The 21,920-nt window shown below is 37.1% G+C and overlaps 3 protein-coding genes and 1 long non-coding RNA gene across 5 annotated transcripts; 2 read left to right on the forward strand and 2 right to left on the reverse strand.

Annotated features, from left to right (window-relative positions):
- Positions 1-1,266: 1,266 nt before the first annotated feature.
- LOC140887192 (bifunctional purple acid phosphatase 26) lies at positions 1,267-8,220 on the reverse strand. Its single transcript, XM_073294282.1, has 10 exons — positions 8,063-8,220; positions 7,369-7,576; positions 6,795-6,995; positions 6,430-6,541; positions 4,379-4,605; positions 3,612-3,750; positions 2,710-2,930; positions 2,288-2,409; positions 2,001-2,162; positions 1,267-1,641 (listed from the first exon to the last, which is right to left on the reverse strand). Exons 2-10 carry the CDS (start codon positions 7,567-7,569, stop codon positions 1,563-1,565), a joined length of 1,464 nt encoding a protein of 487 aa, XP_073150383.1. The 5' UTR covers positions 7,570-7,576; positions 8,063-8,220; the 3' UTR covers positions 1,267-1,562.
- A 911-nt stretch (positions 8,221-9,131) lies between these two features.
- Positions 9,132-11,037, forward strand: LOC140892008 (uncharacterized). Of its 2 annotated transcripts, XR_012152702.1 has the most exons (5): positions 9,132-9,266; positions 9,911-10,082; positions 10,351-10,499; positions 10,594-10,705; positions 10,932-11,037. XR_012152702.1 is itself a non-coding variant. In XM_073300733.1 (4 exons), the coding sequence occupies exons 2-4, from the start codon at positions 9,954-9,956 to the stop codon at positions 10,637-10,639; spliced, it is 324 nt and encodes a 107-aa protein (XP_073156834.1). In that variant the 5' UTR covers positions 9,132-9,266; positions 9,911-9,953; the 3' UTR covers positions 10,640-10,827. The 2 variants fall into 2 exon arrangements, 1 of the variants encoding a protein (XP_073156834.1); XM_073300733.1 differs by lacking the exon at positions 10,932-11,037 and having other exon boundaries at positions 10,594-10,827.
- Positions 10,950-12,963, forward strand: LOC140892007 (protein PLANT CADMIUM RESISTANCE 2-like). Its single transcript, XM_073300732.1, has 5 exons — positions 10,950-11,242; positions 11,351-11,422; positions 11,601-11,810; positions 12,564-12,670; positions 12,856-12,963. The coding sequence occupies exons 1-4, from the start codon at positions 11,038-11,040 to the stop codon at positions 12,650-12,652; spliced, it is 576 nt and encodes a 191-aa protein (XP_073156833.1). The 5' UTR covers positions 10,950-11,037; the 3' UTR covers positions 12,653-12,670; positions 12,856-12,963.
- LOC140892009 (uncharacterized) lies at positions 11,659-12,955 on the reverse strand. The gene is made up of 3 exons (XR_012152703.1): positions 12,835-12,955; positions 12,241-12,304; positions 11,659-11,758 (listed from the first exon to the last, which is right to left on the reverse strand). It is a non-coding gene; the product is annotated as an uncharacterized lncRNA (long non-coding RNA).
- Positions 12,964-21,920: the final 8,957 nt, after the last annotated feature.

Consider the following 21,920-nt stretch of genomic DNA (forward strand, 5'->3'; position numbering starts at 1 on the left):
CCTGACAGTTCCCTAACCTTGGATCGTGGTATCTTTTAACTTTTCCGTATGTGTTGGCTTCGAGTTAATGGATTAACTTTTCAGATAAATTTATCGTACAATGCGATATTTGAAAGTTGTTAATTTAGACTTATCATTGGTTTTTCTATGTTTTAAGAAATTGTGGCACGGGATGTGACAAAACACGAATCACCTAAAATATAGGGTCATATTGGAGGAATTAATATAAAATCATATCATATCTCTGAATTCCAAATACCTCAACACAAATACATCTTTAAGTTGCATTTGAATGCAGTAATTTGGATCCAGACTTGATAAATGGATTTCAATTGACTCCAATTTAAAAGAGTTTGAAATCCATTACCATTAATCCATTATTATGATGATGATGTATGAACAAGTTTAAAATAGGGGAGAAATTTCAAATCCAAAGAAAGATCATGTCATTAATTATAGTAATTATAAAGTATAACTCATTCGGTAAGAAATAATACAATGATAAGATTAATTTTTACTTTGGAACAATGATTGTGAAGTGCAATGTAAAAATGAGACATAATAAAATTTTGAATAAGTATTCTCTTGTGACCCAATCTCACGAATTTATATCAATGAAATGAGTCGATTCAATCCATATCTATGATGAAAAAAATATTTCTCACGTAAAAAAATACTTAATATTGTAATCCGTCTCACAAAATTAATTAGCAAAAGGATTTCATAACACATGCCAGTTTTGATGATTTAAAAAAAAAAAAAAACGTGTCTCTTTCTAGTTGCGTACAAAAATCAGAATGTGGAATAAAAACAAACGTTGCCTTCACTTTCTTATCAGTGGACTCCTTATCCTTATCTTATGGACTGGATTAATTATGCTGCTAGACAGAGTGGACTCCCATTCCTCAGCATGGATGAAAATTTTCCCTGCCACAGCGATTATGGAAATGATGTTTTTGAAGACTTTGTTAATGATTTTTGTCACAGAATTTAGACATTTCTAGAGGGGTAGAAGGCAGTAAATCTGCAGAAAATTATGAGTAAAAATGGGGGAAGAAGTTGCTACATTTTGCAAGCTCTTTAAGGAATTGCTGGGCTTTGTTAAATAAGATGCAAAGTAGAACTCATTGAGCTCCATTTTAGAAGGACAAAGGTAAGCAATCCATATGAATCTAAGACTAAAACTTGCACAACACGGTCGTGAAATCGATGAATAAAATGATATTCAAGTCGAATGTAAGTGAAACTGCCACAAAAAGAATGTGATGCACCATAAGATACTTCACTTTATTGACTTGATCCAACATATGCTCCAATGAAATAAATCGTCCTAGCAAAAGTGAATTGTTGATAGGAACGAATACAATGAAGAAGATAGTGGAGCTATATGCATAAAACCATAGTTTACTATCGATCTCAAATACAATCAACATAATAAAAAGCCTTTTTTCCCTCAAATATGAGATAGAAGGCTTGAAAAAAGCATCAATCACTCAGCTCATGTATGCTTTTGGGATCTCTTCAGGAAATGTGACCTTGTGTCCACAAGCAGCAAATCACTATCACTGACTGTGTGCCATTTTGGATATGATCGAATGGAGATAGTTCTTCTTCAGCTTTCTTCTCCGATGATTGTCTCCCCTGCATCACCCCCGTCATTTGGTTCAACACATTTTTAACGATGGAAACAAATAACAGATGGGCTTTCTTAACCTTGATCCAAGCTAATAACAACACAAACAGGTTATATATCCTAATGGTACGTAAGTTCTTAACTTGTACAGCATTCAGGAAACAAGCCGATTTAATTTGGCCCAAAGTCAATGAAATTCAACTTAAATGACTTGGGGGTTATTACATTGAAACCAAAGCATACTGAAGTGGATAGATCCATATAATGGCACCAACTGGTTTGAAACGAAATTGGGTAATGACGGTTCACATGCAGGCAAAGAAAAGAATATCTCAACCTCAGATATTGTGCAGTTTACTGAAATTACCAGTACTGATTGTGTAGCACAAATGAATCTGTCGGCACTCTTTTGCCATCATCATTCCGATTCCAATGGTAAAGTGCATGTGTTCTGTTTCTTATCTCTAAGGTGGAGTGTCCGTAACTGGCTTCCCGAAAAGCAGAATAATCTGGTTGTGGATCTCTAAATCTGCAGAGGCATCAACTTCAATGAAGCATATAAAAAAATGTAGTGCCGGTATGAAGTGAAGATTCTAAGGAGAACAAACTACATGGGACCAACTAGGAAAATCAATCTAACATGCTATGCTATACCTTGAAGCTAGACCTTCCTGATTTCCTCCATCTCCAACAGTAATGTAAACGGGAGCCGACTTATCTGGTACAGGGTAGGAAGCTCCAGATGATACATTGTATTGTATGTTTGAGATTCGGTACTGGAAGTAGAAAAGCTAATCAGGTAACTCAACATAAACACAAGGTGAAATGATAACATCATAACAGTGTAGGGGAATGGGAACTTTTTACTAAGAGACAAAATGGTCCCCATGAGGGTGAACAAACTTTCAGGTTTTACTAGAACAAGTAACCATGAGACTTGGTGCGAGACAGTTTGACAAAAATTATCTGCCTTGGCAAGATCATCGTCATAAACTTGTACGGATGGTCGTTTTGCATAGATACACTTCAGTAAATGTGAGAAAGGAAAAGTGGTATAGTTGGATGAAGAGACAAACCGATCTTTCATAGGCATGGACATGACCAGCAAAAACAACATCAACTTTATAGTGGCAAAACCAGCTCTCAAAAACAACTCTCATGCTTTCCCCCTCCATGAAATGAGCATCATTGCTATTGTAAATTGGAGAATGCATCAGGACAATAAGCCAAGGAGTCTTCTCCCTGTCTACATTTTTCAACTCTTGAGCAAGCCACCTCCACTGAGGAGTATATTTAACTGAAATTAAGAAGAGACATAAAGTGAATTATTGATAGATATAAACTAAAGGGAAAAAAATCAGTGCAGGGGAAGACTATCAGATGAAAATGACTAATAAACAGATAATACACTACCACAAATGGCTTTTTCCCAGTTTATTTAAGAACAGAAGGAAGAAAATAGTTAGAATATAATCACAGGTTTCGCGACAGTCATCGCTGTAGGAGTTCAATGTACTAAAGTAACATAAAAACCAACCATCCCTTGCCATGTTAGATAAATTCCATCATTTAACTAACAAAAGATAAATTGGAAGCATGAATGTGAAAAGATGGGCTATAGTACATTGAACATGTGGTAAGTACTAATCCAAAAGGCTGAAACTTGGGGCAGATTGGTAAATGCTTGTATGATTACTGAAACATGATGTCAACCAAAAGGAGTGCACATTTGAAAGTTGTGATCATATTTTCATATCAAGGCTTTCCTAACCAGACAATTTATTACTCCGCATAGGAGGGATGACAAGTGCTTGCAAGTCAGGTATATAAGCAATGTACTAGATGCTCATCAAGCAGAAACAGAGTCCAGACTCTTCCTTTGAACAGTACAGATAATTCTCTCTTATTAATAGAAATTAATACCATTTCATCTAAAAGAAAGTAAGGAGACGACTACCATTGTGGCAATCAAACTTACCAAATGGAGAGTAGCTAGACAGGACAATAATGTGAGCAGACCCCCGTCTCACGGCATACCAAAGTGGGCTACTGCTCTCACTAGCAACATAAGGAGTGCGGTATCTATGAAGATAATTTCTAAACGGAATTACTTCCCGCTGAAAAAAAAAAGGCATTAATAGAAATTTTACTAGTATATGTAAGTTGTTATCATGTTGCTTATATCTGAGACTATTGTGACTGCAATAAAAAATTAAAATAAATTATGAGAAGCTACGAAGGTAAAAAGAGGGAATGAGATAAACAGGGGGAGAGACAGGGACAGTTTTCTCACAGTTCACATAAGCGAATCAGAAAAAGCATCTCAGTATTTCAAAACTGAAGCAGAACATATGATTTAGAAAACAACCAATGACCATCAGTAAGAGATGCCTACATCTTTGCTCGATCGGTAGAAGCCAAATGAAGACAATTTTTTGACAAGAAACTGTCCCTTCGGTAGTTAATATTTTTTTCTAGTGGTAAACCGTGTCTGACAAGAACAGAATAAAGCACTAGAAATTACTTATATTCAGGCAATCAAAATTGAACTGGAAAGCATTTTGCAATAGGGATATATTTTCTGTAGAATCAGAGGGAAGGAAATAAAAAGGTTTAAATTAAGAAAATTAATAATAATAAAAAGTAAAATCAAAGCATCCCCCACTCCCTCTCCCCACAACTAAAATTTTGGATAAAAAAATAAATAATTGCTGTCTTTAGTCTCTGCATTCTGCATATTATTACCAAATGTGGAAAGTACTCTATCTCATGGTTTCCAGCCGACCAGATCCACGGACGATAAGCAGCACTATGCTCAACAAAACGACCCCATGAATCCCAGCGGATACCAACATCATTATGATCATATCTATCAGCATAAGAAAGATCGCCAACAAATAAGATAGCCTGTGCATCAGTCTGCCCACAATGCTCAATTGTTGAAAGGGAATTATATGTTTGACCAAGATCCCCTACAATATATAAATAATTTGATTCATAAATGGGCATTCCATAAGGAAATTAAATGTAAACCATTTCATTAAAAACATTTATTCTGCTCATTCCATATACAAAAACTATGAGATAATGGTGGCAAAGAGATCGAGCTCAAAAGCATGGATATGCCGCAAACAATTAAAGTTTTGAGAATGATGAAATGTAGCCCCAAAATTATTCCATGAAATTTGCTTGCATGATTCTTGCCTCTAAGTCAGTTCTGCTTCACCGGGTCTCAGACTTTCGACAGTTTGATTGGATCAACAGATGAGAATGTAGCAAATGATTTTTGGTCATACAACACAAGATGATCGAGCAGGTAACTGAACTTCCTAAGGAACCATCGCTCACTCAAATGCCATCCCAAACCCCTCCATACCTATCTCACAGCAAAGAATCCCTCTTTTTCATCTGGGTTGGTTTAGGAGGAAATAAAAATTAAAAAAGGACCCATCACATTTAAGCTCAAATTTTTATCAAGCTGTCCATTTTAACCAATGCATCATTCTCAAAAACAGAATGCAGTGAAATAAACAAAGTTCCTGCTACTTTAACTAGAGGAGATTTCATGAACTAACTATCAATCAAGTAACAATAGTAATTTTGTTAAAACACCTTAAATTTGCGAAATTAAATCAAATTGGCAGCATAAAAGTTATCTGAAATATGATGAGCACAAAAACTAAAGATGGACGAGTATTTTAAATGCATGAACTCATATATTGTTTTTTATAGCTTACGGAAAAGTTGTTAAAAAGAGCACCTTATAAGGACACACACTATCTCAAAGACGATAGAAGAATGATAACATCAATATTTGGCAGTCGATCTTAGTAAGTAAATAATAATACAAGTTTCCTGAAGCCTTGCATCTCAAAACCTGGGATCTCATAAATACTTTATTAACCATTGACTATTGTTGGATATCGTACACCCATTTCAAGAGGGCTCGCAATAAAATTTCTTATACATCTAGAAGGCCTTATGTATAAATTATTTTCCTTTGAAACTCATATTTTATTCATAATAATAATAATCATATGAAGACCAATAGATTTCGTTCCTGGAAGTTCCTCACCGAGAGATGATATTGTCACAAAAACGATACCACAAGTCCATAATATAACAAATAGATGAGAAAACTCAGTGTTCACTTCCTTTGAAACTCATATAGTTCATTCATAATAATAATATAAAGAATCTGACCATCAGATTTCATTCCAGAAAGTTCCTCACAGAGAGATGATATTGTCACAAAACGATACCATATATAACAGATAGATTAGATAACTCAGTGTTCGCTTTCTTACTTTCAACATAAAGCACAATTTGTTCACCATTGAACATGGAATGAGCTTTAAGAAAACTGGAAGTTGATTTTTCATTCGTACAGAGCACATTGTAATAGACTGCTACACACATGGAGGAGAACTTCAACATAAACCTTACACATTTGCAGTTTAATCTTTTCTCACTCGTACACCTAATAGAGATTTTTCACAAAGTCTAGGCCCTTTTCAAGGCGTACAGTGTATCCTGGAAAGTTCAGGTCTTGCTTCCCCTAGCTGTTTACCATAACTGGGTTGGGGAACATATTATCGACCTCGTCTGTGCAAAGACAGCTTTCATCTAATAGTGAAATTGCTGAAACCAAAGGATGTATCATGTACGTGACCCAGAAATCCTATCAAAGACCTTGAGAGATGAATAATTCATTTCCTTAGCAGTATATTGCCTATCCATTATCTCTCAAACATGGAATTTGCTAATATGGATATTAATATAAAAGAAAAACTGACCAATAATTCCAAATTTGTAAGAAACATCTGGATCAATTGCTGGAGGTGTTTGGAACCAAAACCTTCTGGAAGAACCACCGCTCCCAATCTCATAGTAATACTTCGTAGAGTACTGCAAAAAATTAGCAACCGTCTCAAATGAGAGAAGATAACCTGTTGTTGGATAGATTACTATATGAGTACTTTGGGGGCATCTGGTATCTACTGAAATCACCAAATTTAGGAAGACAGATGTATATTCTGATTCAAACATACACATGCCTACGGTATCATATAAGAAGAGAAAAAAACAGGAGTTTATTTCATTTTACAGATTCTAGGCATCAACATGTCACTGTAAATAACAAAACTCAGGTCACTGGTACCTGAAGACCATCAACTAGGCACTGATGAATATATCCAGATTTATAATTATAAAAGGTATAGTTTTGAAATGTTCCATCTGCTGTGAACTCATATTTTCCCTCTGATAATCCATATCGAACTGTGTTGGACCCTGGTTCATCAGCTGTCACCCATGAGATTATGACAGCCTTTCCATCATAATCACCTTGTGTAATGTGCACCTGAAAATACAAATCAAAACACGTTAAAATAACAGAAAAACCATTAGGGAACCACTGAGTAATTATAAAAAGAAAAATGAAACTGAAAAATTATGTCTGGTTAAATGGGTCCAATATCACGAAAGTTATGTAAGGATACCCTAAGACTTTAGAGAAAGTTATTTTATATTCATTTGATCGATATTTCATCACTATCTTGTTGAAACCCTGAAGTCCGGGTTACAAAAAAATTATGGTGCTGAGGAACAAAAGAAAAATCATGATGTCCTTGAAATCTTATAATAAATATCATTTCTCTGATTCTCTCAGCTGTCAACACTAATATACTCTGTCAAATGGGATCATGCAAATCATCTAGAACACGTAGTCTTACTTGCTGTGGAGCATTGTAACCTTTAGGCACTGCAAAAACTTCATTGTCCAAAGGAATATCAACTGATGGCCACTCATTACGAACAAAGGCACTAGTCAAACTAGCACTGGCACTGCTTATGCAGCTGTAGAGAACAAAAGTCGAAAGCAGAAGAGGCACCACCATCGAGCCCAATCCCTTGTTTTTGTACATAGTCATCATTATAAATCTACCACATCCAAGAAGTAAATACTAGAATCATTACCGCAAAACACCAACTCAGGATAACAAATTAATCATCACAGAAGAATGAAAATCATGCTGCCAGAATATTAACGACTATGCCTTAATCCTGCAATAAACAACCTCACCCCCACTCTTATTCCAGCTTTAAAGCCTTTTGTCGTCTACAGTCAGTCGATTATATTCACACAGAAAGAATTAATTTTAGCTCCCAATTAAAGGACAACCAGCATTAATTCATCAAAGAACAAAGAGAATTTCCTAACATACGTGGAATCAACACTCTAATAGCGACAAATGACGAACTCAAGAATAACCCATAGTCGAACTGACATAAACACAATTTTCAGCCGGAAAAAGGTTAACTGGATTGCATGCTCGAGCTTGGCGGGTGCTGCCGATACTTGCACAGATGCAATAATGAACAATTTCTACATTTAACAATCGCAATAAAAAAAAATGTATGGATTACCTGAAAACATTCCGGGGTAAGGCTGATGATCTCGCTTCCAATCTCAGACAAGTGACGATGATGATGATTTTATTGGCGGATAATAAGGTTAGCTGAGGAGGGGGTACATCTGGATCAGAATGTCGACACTTGCTCCATTCTCATTGCTTCAAAAATCGGCCAATGATGGCGCAAATATTAAGGCAAATTGATGTGCCGATGCCATTGTCTTTTTTTTCTTTTTTTTTTTTTTTTATTAGAATACAAAATTTATTCAAATTATAACCATACGTGACTCAACATATAAAAAAGTTATTCGCAATACAGATGAGTGTTGAACGTGGACTCGAATTGTATTTATGTCGAACAGAAGAATTACAAAAAAAAAACTTCTAAATCTATTTAAATAAATAAAAAAATTACACGCAATAAACAAGAATCGAACCTGAGACCATTGTGTTAACTCATCCGCGATGTGCCCTTGCCTCATTCATTCTGTTGACCATAAAATTTTTAAATTTTTTTAAAAAAATTGATTTAGTAATATAATTTAACAATATTTTAAAACAAAATGATTCTAAATTTGTATGGACCATATTTGTGATATTTTGTAGTGAGCTCACCACGGGCTCTACATTTATTTAACTACTAAAAAACTAGTTCTCGTGCATAATAATAATATTTTTTTTTTGAAAAAATAAAATTGGTTGAGCCTTTTTCTGTATTTGAAAACAAATTGGTCGATTCAGTTTTATAAAATTTAGTTTGATCGGTAACTGAATTTATCTGACGTTAATGTTTCAAACTTGTGATAACACTCAATTGGAATAAAATCTACTAACTAAAAAAATGTATATATTTTATCCAAAAAAATTTGTATATATTTTTACTATTTTATATTTTATTTATAATGCGCAAAACCTAATGAGAATAATTGGAATTTGGTCCAAAACCTCTCACCACATGTATTTTTTCAATTTTATTTTATTAAATGATTTTGACCAAAGAGCTTGGGCTATTGGACTTCGAATTTACGGCCCAAATTCACTGAATTGAGTCCATGTTTTCGGTCCAAAAACTTCCGCCTGCCCTCGACCCTCGTTCCCAATCCTCTGTTTCACCTCCTCCAAGCCAATGCTGTGCATTATTTCCAAATTCTTGATTGAAAGTGAAGAAGAACGAAGGGTTGTTTCCTGGTTTGGATTGGGAAACTTTGCCTGCGGAAGTGAGTTATGATTTGGTTGAATTTTGTTACTATGTAACTTGACTGAGCTTCTTCTTCTTTTTTTTTCGGGCAAAATTTACTACAATGGTGTTTCTGTAGATTTTCTTGATTCATGGGTTATCATCTTCTTTGTTGGGTCATTTTTAAAATTGTCTTATGTACTTTATTATACTGAGATTCTGGGTGTGCTTTATTGAACTTGAAAGTGAGAAATGGATATCAAGAAACAGGGTGAGTTTTGCTGTTTAATTGTATCTTGTGGCATTCTGGGGGCACAGCTTTTATTTTCTTTCATTTTCAGTAAATTTGTCCTGAACTAATTACATATATGGATTGGATTGTATAATGAACAGCTATTATGCAATGTAAACAAGGGACTGATTCTGGAGCTTTAATAAGTGTAAATGAGAAATTAGATGAACTCAAACTCGTGCATCTCTATGTATGTATATGAAGAGCTGCAAACGGTGTGATAAACAAATGAATGAACTTGCCTTACGGTACTGTCAAAAGGACCGACAAGATCTTCCTGTGTGCTATATTGAATCAAAAGTATGGGTATCGAAGAAACGGGGTGGATTTTGATGTTTCATTGTATCTTGTGGCATTCTGAGGACACACCTTTCATTTTATTTCATTTGCAGTTAAATTTGTTCTGAATTAAATACACTAGAGTCGCTGTTTCAAATGTCCAAGGGTGGTGTTTCTCAACTATTGCGCTTGGTTGCTACTGTTGCGGCTGCGGTTCTTGGTGGATCTTTTGCTATTGGTTTTGTAACCTCTTCAGTTTCCGAACAAACTACGTTGCAAAGAAAGGTTGAGACTGCTGGGATGGAGTGATACTCCAACTACCTTTTTCCTTTAGAACTGCCTCTAAAAGGATTTTCGTTCTATATTCGAACAGGGCATCAAAATCTCTGAGGTTTTCAATATGCTGCTCTTCCCATCATATCAAAATTTGAGTTTTTGTTATGTATTCAGTGATTTGCTGCTGCTTCATAATTGCGATCTATTTTAGCTCAACAAAGTCATAGGTATTGCATTTCTTTCCAAGCTATATTGTCATACAGGTTTACTTTTGCAGAAGAAATATGGAAGGCCTTGTGGGAGTTGTAAAGGAGTGGGATTTTACACTTGCAAGCTCTGCAAAACAAATGGCACCATAAAATGGTCCCCTCTCTATGATCCTTTGGTTATAAATCCGTGTGTTTGCCCAACTTGTGATGGATTCAAGTGAGTGGTTTCCGATTCAAGGCTATTTATCTTGATTAAATCTGTGAGACGACGAAAGTGCAGAACTGTTATTCTTCGTTTCTTGTTATTGTAGGGTTCAGCGTTGTCTCAACTGCTTGGGAGGCGGCATCCAAGGCTAGGACGTCCATATGGTTTTTCTCGCCTTTCTGTTTGTAGGATGGAAGCAAGGGATATGATATCTGCCTGTATAAAACCAACTCATCATGTTCCAAATATTAATTTCATTTTGTTTTTGAAGTACATTCTTTTTTTGGGTGTAAAATCATCACATTCTAGTTATAAGAAATGTAAAAAAATTATTGTCTTAGATGACTCGAAAGAGTGATTATTTTTGTTTTACAATTGTGCCACAGTTTCAAAATAAACAGGGCATATAATTTAAAATAAAAGTTAATTTATTTTATTTTTCAGAAAAAGTTGGGGTGGCCGTTCAAATCACACATGCATTTATTCAATTAGAAAGACCGTCACGAAATAAACCTCCGATCCCCATTTTCCCCACCCCTCCCAATGAACCATGCCTTCTTACCAATTTTTCCAACTCCGGCATCCTCCACAGCAGTTACGCTCTCATGATTTTCCGGCGAATGGCGATGGCCCGCCAATCCCGGCCACGGGTGTCCTCTATATACAACCGACTCCGGTGGGAATTGATTCAAAACGACACCAAGAATCGAAATGGAATACCGGTCTCTTCGGATGTCATGGAGACATGAAAATTTGTAAGCCATCATCAAGAATTTATGGATATTGATTATTCATCTCATTTTAGCCTTTTGCAATCATTTCTCTTCTTCCTTCCCATAAATTTGTTTTTTTGTACGTACGAGGTTGCAAAACGTTCTTCTGTCCATGCATCACTGCTTCTGAGATCGTGGAGATCATAACCGAGGGAACTACGTGTAAGAAACAAACAGATGATATACATATGATATGTATACACACACATTCATATATGCATACATATTATATATTGTAAAAAAAGACAGTATTTTGGATTTTTTTTAGGCATGACAAGCGCTTCCATTTTGTTCTCTAAAAACTACCATTGTATATGTTGCTATATTTCAAATGCTGCAGCTACAAGGGAAGCACTGGTGATTCTTGGATTGTTCTCGATGACATACTGTATGTGGGCATACACTTGCTTCAATCGTACCATAATCAGAACAAGATTCAACATTAAGGGGAGCCCTTGTAACGATTGTCTTGCTCATGGATTCTGCTTGCCTTGCGCCCTGTGTCAAGAGTATCGAGAGCTGGATCATCGGGGATTCGATCCTAGTCTTGGTAAACTCTCGATCCATCGAATTATATATATATATATATATTATTGTTGATTCGCGAGAGGAAATAAATGATCTTTGAAATACTTTCATACTACTAGCTAGCTAGAAGCTACTTGGAACTTTTAAAGGAAAAGCTCAAAAGTGTTCTTAGAAGCAATTACAAACATTACGTAAGACATGTATGTGATTTCAATATCAATATGGTATGACAGTCATAAGATCAAAGGTGCAAGACTGATGTACCACGAAATATCATATGTTTCTTAAGTTAGATTTGTGTTGTTTTGGTTGTCTAATGATCCGACCAACTTGCACGTTTATAATAGGGCAACCTTTGATGTGAAGAATGAGATATTGCACATCTTTATTTCATAAAACGTTTGACTCAAGTTGTACGGAAGATGAGGATTATAAAGCATTGTTATACATACATCTTTTTGTCATCTCATCTCACGAGTCAAACGATGCGCAGTAGTAGAGTCCTTGACATCTAACCTACACGTAAGAGGAACCTATTAGACTATTCATTATGTCATGTCGTGTAAGATCGAGCTTTCAAGATAATGTGTTTCAACAAAATACACACACAGATATACGAAAAAAAAAACTAGAGACATAAATGGAGTATGTAATTAATACCTCTAAAATTAATTTGATGCGAAATAATAGTAATGAATCTGTTTTAGATACAGAACATGTAAATAATTTTATGTGTTATTAATTTCTAATTAGTTTGTTTGTGAAATGGAGCAAGGATGGTTTGAAAATGTTGAGAGACAAAAGAATGCGGTCGCCATTTATCAGATCACACCACCAGAGCCTGCATCAATGACAAGATCATAGAAGTTCAAGGAGTTCAAGGTGAGGATTCTTAGTTATATTCAATTTTTAATTTCTTCGACGTCGTCTTAAAACGCGAATAATCAATCCAACTCGAGCACAGATTCATAAACTAAAAAACTATAAAATTGGAACTAAGCATAAAATGTTCGACATTGTTCAAAATAAATTCATCGATCACTTACATGTTTGATGGGTGTGGCTAGGTAAATGGGATGGAAGGCATGCAGAAAGGCTTTCACAACTTGCATTGCAGTTGGAGATATATGGGGAGGAGGGGGTTAGCAACACAATGATCAAGAAGCTGCAAGAAATTTTTTTTTGAGGAATTGCATTACTTAATTATTATGGTAAAAATGCAGCTAGCCACCATGCTCTTTTTGTATATAGAGAGAAACAAGTTTTGGGCATATATATATATATATATATATATATATACATACGCGTACACACACAAATAATATGTAATGTACATATTTGTTCAAAAAAATATGTAATGTACATATATACATAAACATGGTATAATAATTTTTTAAAGATTGACTGAGACAGTTGAGTGTCATTGTCAATAATCCAATGTTCAATGGGGTTGACATGGGATTGATTCAATATAGTTAAAATATTAAAATGGGAAAATTATGTTATTGGTTCAGTGTTTTTTTTGTTTTTGCAATTTTGATTCTCTGTTTTATCACATTTCAATTTTTTTAAACAAACCAAAAATTTTATACCAAAAGATCTTGAGTTACGTACAGTATTACGAAGTCAAGAAGACATGTCTTCAACGAACCATTCAACATTCGAAGATATATAACTCAAAAACACTACGAGCTAGACGATATGCTACTCTATTCGAGGATCGTCTCAAATAGAAATAAAAGATCATGTGACCAAGAGAGTATTAATGAAACGACCCTAACTCTCTAAATAATAAATAAATATGCGGAAAATTTTTTTTTTTTTAAAATAAAATATGTACATATATGCCCATACATACATGCACAGAATAAAAAGATTTAAAATAAATAAATAAATAACTTAAATAAAAATCGCATTCTTTAAATAAAATAAATATCTGAGTCAAACATTTAATTAAAAATACTGCATAAGTAAAATGATTAAAGTTTGCATGCACTGACAATATTCAAATAAATATTCAAAACTCACAACCACTGAAAAATAATATAAAATGTGTAACGTGCTGACATAATAAAAAACATGCAATGTGACTCAGACATCTATCACGGTCACGGGATCACTGCATGTCCGCTCATATGTCCTCGCCGCCGGTAGGAGCTACATCCTCCTCTACGAACTCACCTGCACCATACCAGTGTAGTGAGCCTAGAGGCCCAACATGCTAACATAACAAGGGTTTAAAATAATTTAAAACAATTAAATACTAATACATACATATACATGAATGAGCATGCTTGAAAATATCATAACATAACATAACTTAACTTAACTTAAATAACATAATACATAAACATTGTTGAGCAATTAATTTTCTAACATCGCATGGTTGTATCCGTAGTGTAACCTTAAATCATACATTAAATACTGATCAGCGTGGAAACCAACGTACGTGGCGGTGACGAATCACCTCTTAAATTGGCAGTAAACTGCCCTTCAATAGTTCACATATGGGGAGGAATCCCCCTTAAATTGTCACACTACTTCAACTTCCAACATAAAATATTTTATTATTGCTCAACCTTAAACATTTAATTATGCATTATTTCATGAATGCATGTACTTAAATAAAATGTGTGTCCTTCATATATATTTAATTTAATTTCTTACTAACATATAAATATTAAAATAACTTCAATGCATAAAAATAATTAAATATATAATCAGGACACATGCAAATTTCTCATGGATTGTACCGGACTGCTGGCCCTAACACTCAAGCCCAATTTCTTAAATCTGGCCCAATAACATACTTAAGCCCAATAACATTGTTCTAAGCCCAATTAAAATAATTTAAAGCCCATAAAATATTCTAGGCCCAAAAACAACTTAAACTGGCCCAATGGGCCCAAAAGCCCAAAGACTGGCCCAATAACTTTCATGGGCTCAAAAGCCCATAAAATTAATGGACTAACTTAATTAAAATTTTAAAAGCCCAAATAAAATTATTTGGGAGTCCAAATAATTTTATTTCTAATTAATTGGCCCAAAAACCAAATTAATTCATAAAATACTTTAAAAATAAAAAGACTCGAGCCCGGCCCACCAAACCCGGACCCGGACCAACTTAACCCGACCCACTAACCTACTGACCCGACCCGGACCACAGACCCGACCCGGACCACTCCCTAACCCTAAACCCGAAACTCCCCCTTCCCTCCCCTTCTCGGCCGCCGCGTGCAGCAGTCCTTTAGGGACTGCTGCCGCCTCGCTCCGGCCGCCCCTGGCCAGAGCGCCGCCGCCCAGACGTAGCCCACGTCTGGGCGGACTGAACCTAGCCCAGCCCCGGTCCCCATGCACTCTAGCCAAGGAACCCGAAGCCCCTTAATCCGAAACCCTAGCCTGCGTCTACCATGGAGCCGACCACCTCTTGGCTCGATTCTAGGCTCGTTTGGCTCGAGCCCCTCGAGCCACTTGAGCCTAGACCCACCTTAGACATCCTATCAACCATGACCAGCAGCTAGAACGATCCATGGCTTGTAAAAAACGTGAACATGATCAACAATTTCAAGCACCATATGCATACATCAAAACCGATTGAATTTCTTAAAGAAAACTTAAATAAAAATCGATGCATACACACACACACTATAACACTGATATGGTACGAAGAATAGAGAAGAAATCATGCCTTTCACCAATGTTTGAGTTTAGAAGCGCGTAGAACGATTCCCGGGACGACGAACGATGAACAACCCTTCAAAACTTACAGAAATCGAGCTATGGAGTCACCTTGGATTTGGTTCGAGGAAGAAGATGAAGATGGAGGAGGGGTGTCGGCTGAGAGGAAAAATAACGTGGGGTTTGGGGAGATTAGGTTTAGGTTTTTTTTTTAATTAAAATAGGTTTTAGGTTAATTAAAAGTTTTAAATAAAAAGAAACATAAAATTTTAAAACTCTAAATAAAAGTTGAAATCTGATAATTTAAATTAAACATATAAAAATCCCGAAATTATAAATTTAGGGAATTTTAAAAATACTAATAAGTCAATATTTTGGCTTATTTTGAATAAAAATGGACTCCTAAAATTATATAAAATTAAATACTAAAAATTTTGAGATAATAAAACTCAAAATAATATTTTAGGGCTCTAAAAAGGCTCATGAAATTAATTGGCTAGAAAGTTGTCATCTCGTCCGTCCACGGTCCCGTCTACGCGATAAAATAATTAAAATACTAAAAATCATAAAAATCACTAATTATGGGTTAAATGTTTAAAAATAAATTAAATCATGCACAAATAATTCACATAATTATTTAACCCATAAATCTAAAATTTAAATAATTAAATATCCTAATTATGCATGCGGATTTACGTATTTAAAATACCGGGTGTTACAATTCTCCCCCCCTTGAATTGAATTTCGTCCTCGAAATTAAAGTACTTACCCGAAAAACTCCGGGTAGCGAGTCCTCATGTCTGCCTCGGTCTCCCAAGTAGCTTCCTCCTCCGAGTGATTCAGCCACTGGACTCTGACCATCGGTATGACCCGCGTCCTAAGCCTCCGCTCCTCCCTTGCCAAGATCCGCACTGGCCTCTCCTCATACACTAGATCTGGTGGCAACTGTAAGGGCTCGAAATCCAACACATGCGACAGGTTGGAGACATATCTCCGAAGCATAGATACATGGAAAACGTTGTCCACTGCCGCTAGCCCCGGTGGTAGAGCTAAACGGTAGGCCAACGTGCCAACTCTCTCCAAGATCTCGAATGGCCCTATATACCTCGGATTAAGCTTGCCTCTCCGGCCAAAACGCACTACTCCCTTCATAGGTGACACCTTCAGGAATATGTGATCACCTACAGCGAACTCCAAATCTCGTCGTCTGGCATCTGCATAACTCTTCTGACAACTCTGAGCAGTCCTCATCCGATCTCGAATCTGAGTCACAATGTCAGCTGTCTGCTGCACAATCTCAGGACCCAGTAAAATCCGCTCACCAACCTCATCCCAATGCACAGGAGATCTGCATCTCCTCCCATACAATGCTGCATAAGGAGCCATACCTATAGACGACTGAAAGCTGTTGTTATAGGTAAACTCCACTAATGACAGTCTAGTCTCCCAAGAGCCCCGAAAATCAATGACACAAGCTCTTAGAAGATCCTCGAGAACCTGGATCACCCTCTCAGACTGACCATCTGTCTGGGGATGAAATGCTGTACTGAACAAAAGCCTCGTCCCCAAAGCCGTGTGCAGACTCTTCCAAAACGCAGATGTGAATCTCGGATCTCTGTCTGACACAATAGACACTGGTATGCCATGCAGTCTAACAATCTCTCTGATGTAAAGCTCTGCATACTGTGTCAAAGAATAAGTAGTCCTCACCGGCAAGAAATGAGCTGACTTGGTGAGTCTATCCACAATCACCCAAATCGCTGTGCAACCTCTGGCACTCCTCGGTAAGCCAACCACAAAGTCCATCGTAATATTCTCCCATTTCCATTCCGGAATAGGAAGAGGTCTAAGAAGTCCTGCTGGACGCTGATGCTCTGCCTTGACTTGCTGACAAGTCAAACACTCTGACACTACTCTCCCGATGTCACTCTTCATCCCGGGCCACCAATACAATAGCTGCAAATTTTTGTACATCTTCGTACTTTCGGGGTGAATGGAGTACGGAGATGTGTGAGCCTCTGCTAAAATCTCAGCTCTCAACTGATCGACGTTCGGTACCCACATCCTACCACGGTACTGAACGATACCATCCTCCACTGTATACAAGAGGTTACCTCTAGCCTCATCTCTCTGTCTCCATCGCTGCAACTCCTCATCAGTAGACTATCCCTCCCTAATCCGATCTCGCAGAACTGGCTGCACCGTCAACACTGACAAGCTCGGTGCATGGCCACTCGGATAACACTCCAAGCCAAATCTCTGAATCTCGCTCTGTAGTGGTAACTGTACGGTCAAACATGATACCACTGACGACTTCCGACTCAAAGCATCGGCCACTACATTAGCTTTACCCGGATGGTAGCTAATGTCACAGTCATAGTCCTTCACCAACTCCAACCATCTGCGCTGTCTCATGTTCAACTCCTTCTGTGTGAAGAAGTACTTGAGACTCTTGTGGTCTGTGAAAATCTTGCACTTCTCTCCATACAGATAGTGCCTCCAGATTTTCAAAGCGAAAACCACTGCTGCTAACTCCAAGTCATGCGTCGGATAATTCTGCTCATGAATCTTCAGCTGCCTCGACGCATACGCAATAACCTTACCACACTGCATAAGTACTGCGCCTAAACCTAGTTTAGACGCATCGGTGTACACCACTAACTCCTCGTGTGGTACTGTCATCGCTAACACTGGTGCAGTAGTGAGTGCTTCCTTCAGCTGATCGAAGCTCCTCTGACAGTCTGAACTCCAAATAAACTTCGCATTCTTCTTGGTCAAGGAAGTCAAGGGTACTGCAATAGAGGAAAAACCCTTGATGAACTTCCTATAATACCCTGCCTAACCTAAGAAACTGCGAATCTCTGAAGCATTCTTCGAAATACCCCAATTCTGCACTGCCTCAACCTTAGACTGATCAACTGCAATCCCATCTCTCGAAATAATGTGGCCAAGAAATGCCACCTGCTCAAGCCAAAATTCGCACTTGCTGAACTTGGCATACAACCGATGCTCCCTCAAAGTCTGCAAGGCTGTCTGAAGATGCTGTCTATGCTCCTCGATGCTCCTAAAATAGATCAAAATATCATCAATAAAGACTATGATGAACTGATCTAAATACGGCTGAATGACCCGGTGTAGCACCCGGTATTTTTAATTACATAAATCCGCCTGCATAATTAGGATTTTTAATTATTTAAATTTATGATTTATGGGTTAAATAATTATGTGAAATATTTATGCATGATTTAATTTATTTTTAAGCATTTAACCCATAATTAGTGATTTTTATGATTTTCAGTATTTTTATTATTTAATCGCGTAGACGGGACCGTGGACGGACGAGATGACAACTTTCTAGCCAAATTATTTTATGAGCCTTTTTGGAGCCTTAAAATATTATTTTGAGTTTTATTATCTCAAAATTTTAAGTATTTAATTTTATTTAATTTTAGGGGTCATTTTTATCCAAAATTAGTCAAAATATTGACTTTTTAATATTTTTAAAATTCCCCTAAATTAATATTTCGAGATTTATTTTATGTTTCAGATTTTTTAAAGATTTCTTTTAGAGTTTTAGTTAAGTTATATTTTATATATATATTATATCCTTAATTATATATTTAATTACCCTATTTTCTAATAAACTAAAACCTAAACCTATCCCTACCCCCCCCCCCCACGTTTTCTTCCACTCAGCCGACACCCACCTCCATCTCCTTCTTCTCCATCTAGCCGTCACCCAGAGAAGCCATAGCCAAGAGTTTCGAAGCTCCAAAAAGCCGTATTTTCGTCCCGTCGTCCCGGAACCGTCCCACGCTCGTGTTTTCTCGTCATCTACGGTGAAAGGCATGATTTTCTTCCCTTTTTAAATCCTATATCAGTGTATGTATGTGTGTGGGTGTGTAGGACCGAGATTCATCATGTTTGGACAGCAAGTTTTCAAAATTTATTTCTCTATTGCACTCGGTTGGCATTTTGATGATTCATGCTCACGTTTTCTTGTTCATGGCTGGGTGGGCTGCTGGTACATGGTTAGAGGGGTTCCTTGGGGTCCCTAGGGTCGAGTAGTAGGGTCGGACAAGGGCTGGAATGGGATAGGTTCGGCCTGGACCGATCTGAACATGGCTGCCCATTTTTCTGCGCAGTTTATTGTTCTTGAGTAGAATGGTTCGGGCTCCTGTTCCTGGCTGCATGGGGGCTGGGGCCTGGTCAGGTTGGGTCCGCCCGGACGTGGGCTACGTCCGGGCGGCGGCGCTCCGGCCAGGGGCGGCCGGAGCCGGCCGGCAGCAGGCCAAGAAGGCCTGCTGCTCACGGCCGAGAAGCAATGGGAGAGGGGGGATCGGGTTGGGCTGGGTTAGGGGTCTGGGTCGGGTCTGAGTGGTCCGGGTTGGGTCGGTTAGGTAGTGGGTCGGGTTAGTGAGTTCGGGTCCGAGTTTGGTGGGTCGGGCTCGAGTCTTTTTATTTTTAAAATATTTTAAGAATTATTGGGTTTTTGAGTCAATTTAATTGAAATAAAATTATTTGGACTCCCAAATAATTTTATTTGAACTTTTAAAATTTTAATTAAGTTAGCCCGTTAATTTTATGGGCTTTTGGGCCCATAAAAGTTAATGGGCCATTCTTTGGGTTTTTGGGCCCAATGGGCCAATTTAAGTGTTATTGGACTTAGTGTAATTTTAATGGGCCTAATTAATTTAATTGGGCTTAAAGTTTAAGATATTGGGCTTAAGTATGTTAATGGGCCAGATTTAAGTTAATGGGCTTGAGTGTAGGGCCAGCAGTCCAGGACCATCCATGAGAAAATTGAATGTGTCCTGATTATATATTTAATTATTTTTATGCATTTAAGTTATTTTAATATTTATATGTTAGTAAGAAAATTAAATTAAATATATATGAAGGACACACAATTTATTTAAGTACATGCATTCATGAAATCAATTTTTATGCTATGATTTAATTTCTATGGTTGAGCAAATAAAATATTTTAGGTGGAAATTGAAGTAGTGTGGCCATTTATGTATGGGCAGTTTCTGCCATTTATGTATGGACAGTTTTCTGCCATTTATGTATGGGTGGTTCGCCACCAGCCTCGTACGATGGTTCTTAGACTGACCAGTCGCACTATGGGTCACACTTACGGATAGGACCATTCGATGTTAAGAAAATAAATGCTCAACAACTCAAGTATGTATGTTATGTATTATGTATTTATGTTTATTTAAGTAAGTTATGTTATGTAATTTTTAAGCATGCTCATTCATGTATATGTATGTATTAGTATTAAATTGTTTTAAATTATTTTGAACCCTTGTTAGTATGCATGTTGGGCCTCTAGGCTCACTACACTGATATGGTGCAGGTGAGTACGTAGAGGAGCAGGTTACTCCTACCGGTGGTGAGGACGTATGAGCAGCGCTGCAGTAGCCCCGTGACCGTGACAGCTTCTGAGTCACCGTGCATGATGTCATGTGAAACATTTTATTATATTTTTAGTGGTTGAGGTTTATGGGAATATTTTATTAAATGTTTTAGTGCATGCACATATTTTAATTATTTTATTTATGCAGTATATTTTTAATTCTAGGGTTGACTCAGATGTTTAATTATTTTAAAGAATGCATTTTTTCTTAAGTATTTAATTGTTTATTTATTTAGCCATGTATTTATTTTAAATATTTTATCCGGTGCATATATGTATGGGCATATATGTACATATTTTATTTAGTAGTATAAAAAAAAAAAAAATTTCCGCATATTTATTTATTATAGAGTTAGGGTCGTTTCACCCGGTTCATGAGATCCATGAAAACCGCTGGAGCATTGGTCATCCCAAATGGCATCACTAAGAACTCGTAATGCCCATATCGTGTCCTGAAAGCAGTTTTGGACACATCTGCATCTCTAACACGCAACTGATGATAACCAGATCGCAGGTCGATCTTGGAGAACACTGAAGCTCCCTGCAACTGGTCAAATAAATCCTCTATCCTCGGTAGTGGATACTTGTTCTTCACTGTGACCCTGTTGAGCTCTCGGTAATTGATGCACAGTCTCATACTGCCATCCTTCTTCTTCACAAATAACACCGAAGCTCCCCACGGAGAAAAGCTAGGACGAACAAAGCCTTTCTCTAACAACTCCTGAATCTGCTCCTTCAACTCTTTCATCTCGGTAGGAGCAAGTCTGTACAGTGCCTTAGAGATAGGCACGGTGTCTGGCAATAAGTCGATGCTGAACTCCACATCTCTCACTGGTGGAATTCCTGCAACATCCTCCGAAAAGACATCCGGAAAGTCACGAACCACCTCTATCTCTGATAATGGTCTGCTAGATGGCTCTGAAGTCGTGACGATACTCGCTAGAAACCCCTGGCAACCCCGTCTCAACAACTTCCTCGCCTGAATAAGAGATATCACCTGAGGAATATCACTGCTCTGAGATGCATGAAAAG

The sequence above is a fragment of the Henckelia pumila genome, chromosome 3 (assembly GCF_033568475.1).
Source record: "Henckelia pumila isolate YLH828 chromosome 3, ASM3356847v2, whole genome shotgun sequence".
NCBI classification, from domain to species: domain Eukaryota; kingdom Viridiplantae; phylum Streptophyta; class Magnoliopsida; order Lamiales; family Gesneriaceae; genus Henckelia; species Henckelia pumila.

Coding starts and splice junctions, on each gene's coding strand:
- LOC140887192 (XM_073294282.1), bottom strand. CDS start 7,569: ATGATGACTATGTACAAAAACAAGGGATTGGGCTCGATGGTGGTGCCT. Junction 6,996..7,368: donor GTTACAATGCTCCACAGCAA/GTAAGACTACGT, acceptor TTGTATTTTCAG/GTGCACATTACACAAGGTGA. Junction 2,931..3,611: donor GTCTAGCTACTCTCCATTTG/GTAAGTTTGATT, acceptor TCTTAATTTCAG/TTAAATATACTCCTCAGTGG.
- LOC140892008 (XM_073300733.1), top strand. CDS start 9,954: ATGTCCAAGGGTGGTGTTTCTCAACTATTGCGCTTGGTTGCTACTGTT. Junction 10,083..10,350: donor AAACTACGTTGCAAAGAAAG/GTTGAGACTGCT, acceptor TTACTTTTGCAG/AAGAAATATGGAAGGCCTTG. Junction 10,500..10,593: donor CCAACTTGTGATGGATTCAA/GTGAGTGGTTTC, acceptor TTGTTATTGTAG/GGTTCAGCGTTGTCTCAACT.
- LOC140892007 (XM_073300732.1), top strand. CDS start 11,038: ATGCCTTCTTACCAATTTTTCCAACTCCGGCATCCTCCACAGCAGTTA. Junction 11,243..11,350: donor TCATGGAGACATGAAAATTT/GTAAGCCATCAT, acceptor TGTACGTACGAG/GTTGCAAAACGTTCTTCTGT. Junction 11,811..12,563: donor GGGATTCGATCCTAGTCTTG/GTAAACTCTCGA, acceptor AAATGGAGCAAG/GATGGTTTGAAAATGTTGAG.